Here is a 13096-nt window from a genome sequence, read left to right as displayed (position 1 = left end):
TGCCTCCACTTCTCCCCTCCCCTGCCTGGCTGCCCAGGGGAAGAGAGCTAGAGGGGAATAGGCAGAGACTTGTGAGTCCTAGAGTCAGATTCTGAATTCAAAGTTATCCCCAAGACATAAGATAAAGAAAAAGAAAAACAAAAAATAAAGAAATACAGCCAAGTGAATACCAGGAGCTGAACAACCATACCTTGGCGACGGCTTTGCCATCAGAATTGTTGTTTGAATCTTTAGCACCACTGAATGAATCTCTTCTCTGTGGGCATGATTTCTTTTTGCGTGGTCTGCCTTTAAGATTTGGCGCTGAAAACAAACAGAGAACAATTGATAGGCATTTTGGTCTACATGGGTTTTTCTTTATTAAAAACCGACCCTTCACTACAGAGATCTCCTCCTATTGTTTAGAGGAATGTACACTTCTGTGAGAATGAGCTTTCAGCCTGTACTTCTCTTAGAAGGATTCATCTTGGTAGACATGCACTTCTATATATGTTTCTCTGAGCTAATCTATTACACTTTAACACAGCAAACTAATACAAAGAAAATAAAGTTCTGAGTTCTAAAAGGATGCTGATAAGGAAAACACACTTCCCCATTGTTAGAAAAAGAAACATATCTGGCTGAAAGATAACCCTGAGCCAGGCTCCAAAGATCATTCTTTGTTTTTTGTTTTGAATCTTGTTTTCAGAAACCTAGGTGATAAGCCAGTCCATTATGAAATTAGAGTAATATAACATTTGAAAACAGCTCTCCTCAAAAGTGGAGGCATGGGAATTCTTTCAGATTATGATTTAAGCACACACATCGCTATAAAAAGAGGCATTTATGACAACAATGTAAAAATACTATTACATGAATTTACTAATAGTATTGCAACTAGCCTGTTTCAAATCTCAGCATATCTGGCAGATACACTTAAAGGAACATGCTCATATACTTTATGAAGCACTTGAAGGTTACTTAAAATAACTTTTAAAAAGGATTAGCCTGACTTCAGAGTATATGTTTTTCAAAGATATAGACAAGATAAAAGTCAAATTCATATATTTGCTGTAAAGATTGAATCTATGTGAGATCCATACGGAAAACAAGAGAAAAGGTTGCTGTTTATTGAATGCTGAAACAGTAGGGTATCAGCTTTCACATTTAACTTCATCACGCAAAGTTAAGCAACATTAAATCAACTAGTTTAGTCAACTTAGCCCTTGAAATTCCAAACTAATGAACTACGCTCAGAACAATTTCTTTCAGACCTTTGAAGGTACCCATGCTTTTTTATTAGTTTGAAGTGGGATTCGAACAACGCCAACTTTGAACAAATCAGCATTCTGAATTGTTAGTCTTCCTTAGGTCACAAAGCTAGTCAGTGATTCGGGCACGTTTCATTATATAAGTAAAATTAATCCCACTAATTTTGGTTTTTGCTTTTTTTTTTTTTTTTTCTCTACTGAGGATAACAGTCTCGCTGTCGACAAAGCTCAGAAAAGCCAAACTTGCCTTTCCAAATCACACGAAAGTTTTTTAAAAAACGGTTTTGGAGTTCAGTCTCCCTCCCTCCCTCCCTCCCCCTCCCCCATTTCAACTCTTCCCCCCGCCCCCCACACCCAACCCCACTATCCCACTCTCTCCTCCTTTCCCCCCATTAAAAAAAAAAACGCCGGGGCTGAAAGTTATCGCAGAAAGCCGGCCCGGAATGATCCCAGGCAAACAAGCTCCCAAACAAACAAACAACAACAACAAAGAAAGAAAACCAAGCGAAGAGAAAGTCGCGATTACCCATTCCAGTCGACACACATCTGCCTTGACGACGTCTGTGCGCATGAGAGCTGCAGCACGCGACTGTCCGCGGCGCGGCCCTGGAGTCCCCACTGGGTGGACGTCAGCTTCCCTCTGAATGCGCGCCCCGGGGCTCCGCGCTCTGCTCACAACTCCCCTCCCCCGGCAGCCCCATTACTCATGTAAACACAGCAGTGACTAGCACGGAGCGTGTGGGATGAGCTCCGAGGACTTAGCCGGAGTTGCCAGACTGGCAGGGAGGGCTCTGCGCTCTCCCCTCCCTCCCTGCACGGCACTGATGATTTCATCCTGCCTGTTTGCTGGAGCCTGACCTCCTGCTCTCCTTCCCCAACGACCGCGGACCTCAGCCCGGGAGCCCGGGCGTGGGCTCTTTTTGGTCTGGAAACTCCGGTGTAGCACAGAAGTGTTTCCACCGCTGACCCGAGTGCTAAGTCTCTAATGACCGTGAGAGAAGAATGTTACTTTCATGTCCCTAATCAAAATAATCGCCGGACAGAAACCCGAGAGAAGCAAACAGGTCTTGGAGTTAAGTCTGAGGCATTTCATTAAAAAAAGAAACACAACAATATCGCCTCTGTTCCCAGCCTTGTTACTATGATCTTTCATTCTTAACGTTTTGGTGAAAAGCATTTCAATCGAAAAGGCATTTATTTCCAGAAAAGCTTTCAAATCCCAGGGGCCTTTTAGCTAGAACTCGCAATGAACAGGCTGTTTTAAATAAAGGCAAAGGTTCCAGGAACTGACAATAAGTCATCCCCAAATCGGGTCTATTTTCTCCCTGCTTTGAGTTGTTTTCAAAACTCAAAAGCACATGTCTCTCCCTAGTGGATTCTGAGAATTACAAATTTAGAACGGACCAGCACCTAATATTCTGGTCACAACAAGCTTATGCTCTGAATGGGATCTGATTAAAAGGAAAAGCCCTCCTGTCCCTAAGAGGGAACTGATATTTCAGGTCTGGCTAGGTAAAATCCCACTCCCAGCCCCACCCCCACCCCCAAACTCCTCAATTCTCAAATTCAGATCTACCTGTCAGCTCCCCCTTGAACGGCCTTTCTTGCCTCCTCTTACGGAGGGCATCCCTGTGCTCTCTGCATCAGAGCTGTCTTTATGACTTATTATGTTAAACTGGAATTTTCTTAAGGACCATGTCAGATTCACCTTTCATCTGCCCCAGCGTACTTCCAGGAGATAGCACTGCAATCGCACAGATTTGCTGAATGAACACGATGTAAAGTGCGAAGGAAGATGTTCACATGAACCTAATCCATGTCTTCACGCGCTGACCGTATATATACCATCTCTACTGGGCACTCCTATTGGGATACTCCATTCACCTTTACTACATACCCTTGAAATCTAGTAATAGACTTCAGTTTATTGATCAATGATTTAAATCAGAGACTTCAATCTGCTCTGGGAATTGACAGAGAAAACCTAAAGTTCTTGGTTCCCATTACAGGTGAAGCATGTGTACCTAGAATCCCATGAGGCCATGGCCTTCCAGATATTGTGCATAAATGTCCTGAAGGGCATAAATAGTTCCTGGGAAAATAGAACATAAAGGATAGAGTGAGGACTGGAGCGATAGCACAGCGGGTAGGGTGTTCGCCTTGCACTCGGCTGACCGGATTCAATTCCTCTGTCCTTCTGGGAGAGAGAGCCCCCGCAAGCTACCGAGAGTATCCCGCCCGCATGGCAGAGCCTGGCAAGCTATGCATGGCATATTTGATATGCCAAAAACAGTAAGAACAAGTCTCACAGGGGCTGGAGTAATAGCACAGCAGGTAGGGCTTTTGTCTTTGCATGCGGCCAACCCGGGTTCAATTCCCAGCATCCCATATAGTCCCCTAAGCACCGCCAGGGGTAATTCCTGAGGCAGAACCAGGAGTAACTGCTGTGCATTGCCAGGTGTGACCCCAAAAAGCAAAAGAAAAAAAACAAAAAAACAAGTCTCACATGGAGATGTTACTGGTGCCCCCTCGAGCAACATTGATGAACAACAGGATGGCGGTGCTACACTGCTACAGGGGGCCCTCAGAACACAGGTTGAGATCTCTTGCATCCATAAAACCCAGATAAAACTTTGGATGAGAGACTTTAAGGAGGGAAGGGCAAAATATCAGGCAACAAAAATTTTCTATCATTCATTTCGAGGGGGAAAAAAATGCAGGCTACATTTTCCCTCCAAAGGATCAGGGGAAAGTATTCACTTGCTGGGTTGCAGAAAACAAGTATTTACTGGTGTGGTGGTAATCAAAGGTGGGTGGAAGTTCTAGTTTTTATTTATATTGAGTTTTGGATCAGATCTGGCAATGCTCAGGGTTAACTCCTGGCACTGGGCTCAGGGATCAGGGCTCTGGGAACCATATGGAATAACAGGGATCGAACCCTGGTCAGTCATGTGGAAGGCAAGCACCCTGCCCACTGTATTAACATTTTGATCCCTGGCCTTTATTTCTTTAACATAAGAACTGAGCTAACATAACTTCCAACTGCCCTGGATCAATCTCAACCTGCCCTAAATTGACAGCTAAGGGAGCAATCTCAAATCCTAAAACTGCAGACAAAACCGCCTTCAGTTCTTTAGCTAATACTTGGTGTCAAGCGACAGATACTTATAGACATTCGAGAGCACATCTGACTCTATTCTACCTCAAAGATAATAAAGATGGTGTGAAACAATAAATTCTTTTACATGTATATTTAATGCACTGTCCAGACCTCATCAGGCTCTATCATGTTGAGTTCAGTAAATGTATTTTTTATGAATGCTGTCAGTGTTATACATGAATTATAGTAATACTTAGGGAGCAGTCACTTCTGAGCACTTTACATATAATAACAATTTTAAAATCACAAGAAAGTAAAAAATAAAAACCATCGTGTAAGTCTAACAACCAAGGACAGCAGAAACAAGGATCAAGACAAATGATCCACAGTTGGAAGCCTGCCTCAAGGGCTGGGGGAGAGGGCAGTTGGGATGGAGAAGGGATCATTATGAAAATGATGGTTGGAAGGAATCTCTCTGGATAGGAGATGTGTGCTGAAAGTCGGCAAAAGACCAACAATGATGGGCCTCTAGTATCTGTACTGCAAACCATAATGCCCAAATGGAGAGAGAGAGCAAGAGAGGGGGGGGAGAGAAAAAGAGGGGAGGAGACGGGGGAGAGAGAGAGTGCTTGCCACAAAGGCAGGCTGGGATGGGCACAGGATATTGGTTTGGTGGTGGGAAATGTACACCTGTGGAAGAATGGGTGTTGGAACATTGTATGACTGAAACTCAATCATGAAAGCTTTGTAACTGTATCTCATGGTGATTCAATTAAAAAAATGCAAGACATCAAAAAAAAAAGAGAAAGTCAACAGAAAGGCACAGTTATTGTTCCCATTTTACAGACCATGAAACCAAGATAAAAATAAAAGTCTTTTTTTTTTTTTGAGGTTATGTGACTGGAAATTGGTAGCATGATTCTAAACCGGACAATTAGACTTGATACAAAGCCCCCACTTTAAGGAACTTCTCTCTAATAGACAGATATATGCACTCATTGCCTCCCAATGAGGTGTTTGGATTATTAAATTGGGCTAGCAGTCACCACTGCTTTCCCCAAGTGAAAACACTCTCAAATACCGCAGAGCAGGAGGTGTGCGGCAGCCCATCCTAGGTGGCAAACAGCTTCCTATAGAGGTGACAGCAAGTAAGGTCCCCATCATTCCTGACTCAGCAGGTGAGTCTTCCACTAAAGCCACAACCTTCCAGTAACTACACATCATGTCCATCATCCACTCGCAGCGGGTCATTGACTTTCCTGCTAAACTGGTGAGAGATCACTTTAAAGCTGTCTTTATTTGTTTGCTATTTGGTTGTTTTTGTTTAGGGGCCACACTCAGTGGTGCTCAGGACTTACTCCCAGCTTTGCACTCAGGGATCACTCCTGAGTCAGGGTTTGGCCCACATGGACTGCGTGCAAGGCATGTGCCCTGCTTGCTGTGCTATCCCTCCGACCTCTAAAATCTCTGTGGTTTTTAAAACATATTTTTCTCTCTGACTACCCATCTGTTCCTCTTACTCAGTGCCATGAAATTAACAAGTATTCACCTTTGTGAAGTCACTGCTATTTCTATAGGTGTTAATCCCAGGAGAATCAGCTACCCCCGGTGCTCCAGGCTACAGAGACATCTAACCCATATGTTTGGGTTTTCTTTTAACTCCTTCAAATATTAAAAAAAAAGACTATAAGACAACAAAGCAAAAACAATTTTTCCAAGAGTCTAGAAGGTCAAAGTTACATACATTCAAATATCATATTTATTTCACTTGGTTCTGACAAGTTATGTGTCAGGGCAGTGAAGGTGTGGGAAACTTGCATCTCAACCCTCATTCTTGCAATAATAATCATAAAACAAAGGAAATGTAACCAGTTACTGGCAGAGAAAATTGCTTTTGGCTTAAATGCTCTTTTTTTTTTTTTTAACTTTGTTCTTCCTGTCATGACCGTCCTTTTTTTCTTTCTTTTCTTTTTTTAAAAATAACATTTATGCTCTTGGAAATACCACGAAGATAAACTGCTATAAAAGCTGGATTGACTCATCAGTTAACAACTCTTTTTTTCTCATTTTGCCGAGAGGATGTTGTTGCCAGCACAGCTTACATATTCTCTCAAGAAATTCTTTGTGAGCTTCCACTCAGAGACAGGACTTGCTTATTGGTGAGGAATAGTGTTAGGGGAATGGAAAACCAAGCAATATTTTCCTAAGCGCTGACCCGCAAGGTCAATGTTTAGAGGAAGTGGGCAGAGCTTTAACTCACTTGATTTGCTGGGGGCGGGTGTGAGGGGTGTGGGTGTGTGTGCGTGTGTGTTGTGTATGTGTGTGTTGTGTATGTGTGTGTGTGTTACTCAACATGAGCAAGAAAACCTAGCTCCACTGACTGAAGTATTAGGGACTGACATTGTTCTATGTATAGTGTTGCATTACTGATAATACTTTGCATTTCTGTAATGCCATTCCTCTGAGGATCTCAATTCTCTGGTACATTTTCTTTACAGACAATAATCTTAAAATACTTTGTCAAGTTTCAACATGGAGCATTGCTCTCTCTGGGGGAGGAAAAAAAAAAAACTACCTTAATTTAGTTACCATTTACTGTGCCCTATTTTCAATGTTTTCCTTTTGACTATTTAGAAACTTCCTCTTTCACTACAACCAAAATAGGATGAGTGTTTTTAAAGTTATTAACGTATGAGTAAAAGATTTAGAAACCAAGAATGGCAAAAGGCTTGATCAAAGCCACTCCTAAAATTTATGGGTGTAATAAAAGAAAGGCATTTCACAGATAATCTCTTACAGAATTTCAGTTTTCCAATACTGAGGGAATAAAAATAAAAGAAAGCAAGCTCTCAGCCATCATTTTGGCTTTAATTTAAAGGCAATATTTTTAACTCTAAATTTTTTAAAATTAGTTCCTGATATTTTTGAAGCTATAGCTATATACCATACACTCCCAACTCCTCCCAACTCATAGAGTAGTATCAAATACACTAGCCCTGGTCCCAAACTATTAATTGGTTGAACATTTCTGAGATTCATGAAGGGCTCAACACATATGTTTAAGATTCAAGTTTATTTTTATTCTATTTTCCCATAAACAATCTTCTATACCCTACAGAAATGTCTGAGAAACAACTATAACCCCTGAGATATGAACATATGGGACCACCAATAAGCTCAACTTCATCTTGTGGAAAACTCTGACTAAAATGATGCATTTTAAGCAATAGCTATGGTAAAACATAGCCCTGCAAGAAATTCTATCATTTGGTAATTCTCCTGGCAGCTTCTTTTAAAGTCATTTTTCTTTCTCAAATAAAGGCATAAATACGTTGAGTCCAGAGCTGTGAACCCAGAATAGAGAAGCTTTAAACACCCTCATTCTTAAACACCACCAGCGTGAAATGCTCAGTCCTAGAGAAGGATGAGTAGGTGTGCCTTAAGGAATGAACACATTGCCACTTTAGATGTGATGGCCAGGTAAGAACCAGGCTTTATGTTTATAAATTTGCTTCAGCACAAGCCACACATAACCTGAAATTGTGTAAACCTTCACACCTACTAACTACAATTTGGCATGCACAGTGTTCTCATATAAAGGTGCCCCCTCTGCATCCTACGGAAGGGTGAACAGTTGTATTGTAAGAGCAAGGGTAGATAAAACAGGAAGCTGCATTTATACAAGATCCAGTCACTTTGGCCCTTTGTCAAAATCATTGAGATCCTCAAGTCACCAAAGAGAGTGGAATGTATGACTAAGTTTCCATACCTGGACTGCTCAGGCAGCTTCAGTTCAAAACAGCCAGGGACTTCATTGACTGCTCAACAAACCATGTAAGTAAACACTCATGTAATCCCTTCCAAAACATGCCCAGTCTTACTCATTCCTTGTTTCATACTTGTGGATGCTGGAGCCATTGTTAATGCTCCTGATCAAAGTTTTAGTAATTTCAGAGGCATGTGATTTGCATAGCTATTTCCTGATCTGCCTTCTCTCTGCCCTGGAGGTCTTCATTTCTCAGAAACACTTAAAAACACAAATTATTTGCCTTCTCCCCTTCCCCTGCCCTATAAATGGAACACACTTGCTAGCTCATCTGTATTGCTAATTGGTTTGAAAACACGTGACTCCATGCATTCTTGTCTTTAAAACACAAGCAAACCTCTTTTGTAGTCGGGTTTTACCAGCAGTGACAGGCAGATCTCCATCTTTATTTTCCCTCTGCCTCTTGTGGAGGAAGAGAAATTTAAATGAACAAATGTTATCTATATACTATTCTAAAGTGATGTAATGAATTCCAAAGAAATGCAGAAATGTTCTAGGAGGCTATAATAGGGCTTTTTTTTTCCTTCTTACAAGGAAGAAAGGGATTAGATTATGGATGCTTTTCACTACCATTAGAGGACCAAAGGGAAAATCTGGAGACTAAATTTAGGCATAGAGTGAGGAGATATTCTAGATTTTCAGAAGATTGACTCATTAAGAAGAAAATTCCTGAAATAGGAAAACAGATTGCAATCTGTGTTAAATCTTTCAAACTCTCACCTTTTCTTTGTTTTTTTTTTTTTTTGTATGTTTTGTTTTGTTTTTCTGGCTATTTGCACTAATCTCCAGGGCACCTTTTCTTAGTTAAAAGTTCCCATCAGGAGTTGTAAAGTGGATGAAGTTGTTGGCAAGGAAGTTTATTTGCTGACACTCTTGTTTACTTATGGTGTGATATGGTCTATATAGATCATGTCTCAAAAGTCTAAGTACAAAACTTCTTTGTCTTAGAATTTGAAACATTCTATACAAAGACAGGAGGGCAAAAGTTGAGATCTTAATCAGGACTTTACGGAACAGGTGGCAGTGTTGACTAGGTGTGAATATTGCTTACAAATTCTTGATTTTCTTCCTCTGCTTCGTGGTCTTGTCATGAACTCATGAATCCAGCAAAACCAAAAGTGGACATCAGAATGCTCAAACTTCCACCTTCACAGATAGCTCACTGTGTTTTTCCTATGCCAGGTGCCAGGTAGCTATGTACCATTTTGAACTCAAGTCCGGGGTTCAGGGTTATGTAAAAAGATCATGCCCGATATTGGGGCATGAAATTTAGTACAGTGAAAATCAGTGTGCTGTGTCACTGTTCATTTCCCTTCAATTTTCTAATTAACTCATGTTTCTACTTTTTGAAAACTATTCAATAACAAGATCTGGCCTTTCTTAGGATAATTGTTAACAATAAGAATAGAATATTAATATGATACTTGTGCTTTTTTGTTTGGGGATATTTAAAGATCCACATTGGAAATACTTTTTAAAGACACTTTGGTATTCATAGTTAATGATGCTTGTAAAGATAAGGCCTCCAAAAATTAGAAATACTTTTTTCTTTTATTTTTTCTAACATCACTGCATCTGCTCATCCTAGTCCAAGATTGATGTAGCCTGTGGTATTACTACTGGAACTGAAAGCACACAAGTGAAGGCTATATTTTTGTATGTGTGGAATGGTCCCACAAGAAGCAGTAAATATCAGAACAGTTTTAAGACGCATACATAAACAGAACATTCTTGTTCAACCATTTCTCCAGGTTTGGATATGAGAAATTCCATTTTCAACATTGCGGATAATTGATTTGCTACATCGCTAAAGAAAATATTTCCTACTTGGAAAACATTTTGTATGTGTGTGTACGTGGAAATATTTAACTTATTACAGACATGCATGTTATGAGAGACATTTTAATTGTTCAAAGGATACAATTAAAAAAGCTATATCTACAAGAAAAAGCATTTGGACAATAAATAACAGGCTCTAGATTTCATTTTAAAGGTATTTTCTGAAAGAAACTTGCACTTTATAAATGGGATGTTTCACTCTACTTCCATTTCCAGAAGAATAATTGAAGGTGATCTCTTATTGAAATTAAAAGATGCTTTTGTCTGTTTGTCTGAGATGACTTTATTTGATGGGGGGCAGGGAGGGGGGACAAACCAGCAATTTTCAGCCAACCATTCTCGAGGATTCAATGCTAGGTATGGGGATGCTCAGGTGCCCCTGTGGTGCCAGTGATCACTGGGGTCACCCTGGCAGTGCCCAGGCACATAGAAGGCTATGCTTGGCAGTGGTGAGGGAACATGGACTGTTCAGGATTGATCCTGGGTCCCCGTGTACCCCTATCCCAGTGTTTACTTTGTAGATTCTGGAGGCAATTTCTTTTCTCAGGAAATCCTTCTCATTTCTTTTTCTTTTACAAACTACAAGTGCCCCTGTCTGAGTTTTATCTGTGGATACAATGAGCCATAGTACTGGAAAATTACTTTTAAAATTCTACTGTGATACTAAGCAGTTCATAACGTGTGTGTGTATGTGTGTGTGTATTTGTGTATTTGAAAGTGGGTGGACTGAGGGTCCAAAGAAGACAAGAATGGGGCCTGGTTGTGCATGGAAGCAATGGCCCATAATACTTAATAGTACATTAAATAATAGATAATTATAACCTGGCAGGGTATGCAAGAGTGCTCAGTTACTCATAGTGAGAGTGATGATATCACACAGTACCGGTTGGTATCCAATGGAGGAGAAATCCTAATATAAACTTATGATTAATATAGATAACATACAGAAGAGGTAGAACTTCTTCCCCTTTTATTTTTTAAGTGTAAAATATCTCAACTGGGGTGATGACTCAAAGGGATGGAACATGAAATTTTCATGGAGGAAATCGGGTGCAATCCCCAGCAGTGTCAGGAATGACCCTAGAGTGCCAAGTCAGATGTAATCCCTAAGCACTACTGGGTATGATCCCAGAACAAACAGATGCAAATAATAAAACACATCTCAGAGTACTTAGAGATACTTTGTCCAATATGGTTATTCTAGCTACTGACCACAGGAAATGTTTAATCCCAGTTGAGATATGTGGTAAGTTTAAAATCTATACTAATATCAAAAGCAGTAGAAAAATATAAATATTATATATTAGTAACATTTGATATTTTATATATTAAAATAATATTTTGTATATACAAGATTAATATAATGTCATTAAATTTTTCATTGAAGTGAAAAATCTATATCAATCGTTACCTTTCAAATTGTGTTTGCTAAAAAATTTTAAATTACAAGTGGCTTGCAATGCTGTTTTTGTGAACAATTAAATGGTATGGCTATAGATAAGTCATTATAGTTAAGAGTATAAAAAGAAATATTAATATATCTTAAATAATTAGTAAACTAAAATAATTAGGAAAGTTTGTGATTTGAAGCTTCAATACTATTCAGGATTTTACTCATTGCAACCAAGGGAACGTATGTATAGAATTTAGAACTCAAATTTTTGCCCAATTGGAGGCATCTCATTTATAAAATTCAAGTCTGGTAATCATTGACTCGAGGTCAGTAAACGGCCCTGATGAAAATGTAATTTCATTAACTTCATTAACTAAGCCATCAAGGCTAACGAAACCCTTGAAAACAGACTTGAGAAGTGGTAGTGGTGCTGGAGGTAGAAGGGAAAGGAGGGATGGCAGAAATTTGGGAGAAAAAGAGGCTATTTATTTTACCAACTATTCTCTCCTCTTACCAAGCGAGGCTAGGTATCATGTAAGCCGTTTGCAAACAAATAAGAGAAATAAATCTTGAGTGATTTGTACTAGTTGTAAGGAGTTTCTTAATCTCAAATTGTTGAATGGACTGCTTGTGCTTTCATTTTTCAAGATTTCATCTGCAGGTAGAGATCAGATACTGCGCAACCTGAAGGCAGAGGCCTGGCTCCTTGGTTTTGCTAAGGAGTTTTACGTCCCACAGTTGTATCACTGTCATCCTGTTGCTCATCGTTTTGCTTGAGCGGGCACCAGTAACATCTCCATTGTGAGACTTGTTGTTACTGTTTTTGGCATATTGAATATGCCATAGGGAGCTTGCCAGGCTCTACCTTGTGGGTGAGATACTCTCGATAGCTTGCCGGGCTCTCCGAGAGGGGCGGAGGAATTGAACCTGGGTCTGCTGCGTGCAAGGCAAACGCCCTACCCACTGTGCTATGGCTCCAGCACCCACAGTTGCATACAATATAAAGTTACTCATTAAAGACAGGTGCTCCAATTAACTCTTAAAAGTGGAAAGAACAGAAAGGTTTTAATCCTAGGAAAAAGGGTTGAAGAAACACATCTTTTCCTCAAATATTCACAGCACCCAAGGACTGAATTCTGAGAGATGGTTGCTCAGTGCTCTGCGAGTCCAATCATCCCAAGGCTAAAATCAAAACTCTCCCCTCCACCCCTTCACATTTTTATTTCTGTAGTAGCAGCAACACAAAAACATATCTAAACATGAACAATTCTCCAGATAAAGATGTCAAAAAGATTCACCCAAACCTGGCTTATTTTAGGGATCCCCTACCTAAGTGTTTTAGGGTTTTCACTGCAAAAATAAAAGAATAGAAAAAAAAAGGAAACAATGGAAGTAAGCTCAGGGAATATTTTCCTTTCTTAGAAGGCAAGAGTTGCTATAACATTTAAGGCAGTAACATCCAGAAAGATTAAGAACTAAATCCCTGCAACATCAACAAAATGTACAATGAATATAACACATTGTACTGAATAACACTTGTAACATGATCCTTTTTCTGAAATTACTTGGCCATTTATGCTACATCCAATGAAGCAGTCTGCACACCTCTGGCATGTTTCTAATATCTAACTATAGCAGTATTTTTCTTTGTCCTCCAAACTCTTTTATAGCACATGGTATGCATATTT

At 39.9% G+C, this 13096-nt stretch overlaps 1 protein-coding gene across 4 annotated transcripts in view; it reads right to left on the bottom strand.

The window, feature by feature from the left end:
* The window catches only part of ARID5B (AT-rich interaction domain 5B), a 198725-nt gene that overhangs the window by 45325 nt on the left and 140304 nt on the right, over window positions 1–13096 (bottom strand). For 3 of the 4 annotated variants that reach the window (XM_004616517.2, XM_055139448.1, XM_055139449.1), the window contains one exon: window positions 191–303. In XM_004616517.2, coding sequence (XP_004616574.2) covers window positions 191–303 — 113 coding nt within the window. Of the gene's footprint in view, window positions 1–190; window positions 304–1776; window positions 2042–13096 lie in introns of those variants that run through there. The other variant, XM_055139450.1, reaches the window with a different exon arrangement.

Source organism: Sorex araneus, chromosome 5, assembly GCF_027595985.1.
Source record: "Sorex araneus isolate mSorAra2 chromosome 5, mSorAra2.pri, whole genome shotgun sequence".
Lineage (NCBI taxonomy): Eukaryota > Metazoa > Chordata > Mammalia > Eulipotyphla > Soricidae > Sorex > Sorex araneus.
The sequence above is the reverse complement of the archived record's forward strand: the minus strand, read 5'-3'. Positions and strand labels throughout refer to the sequence as shown.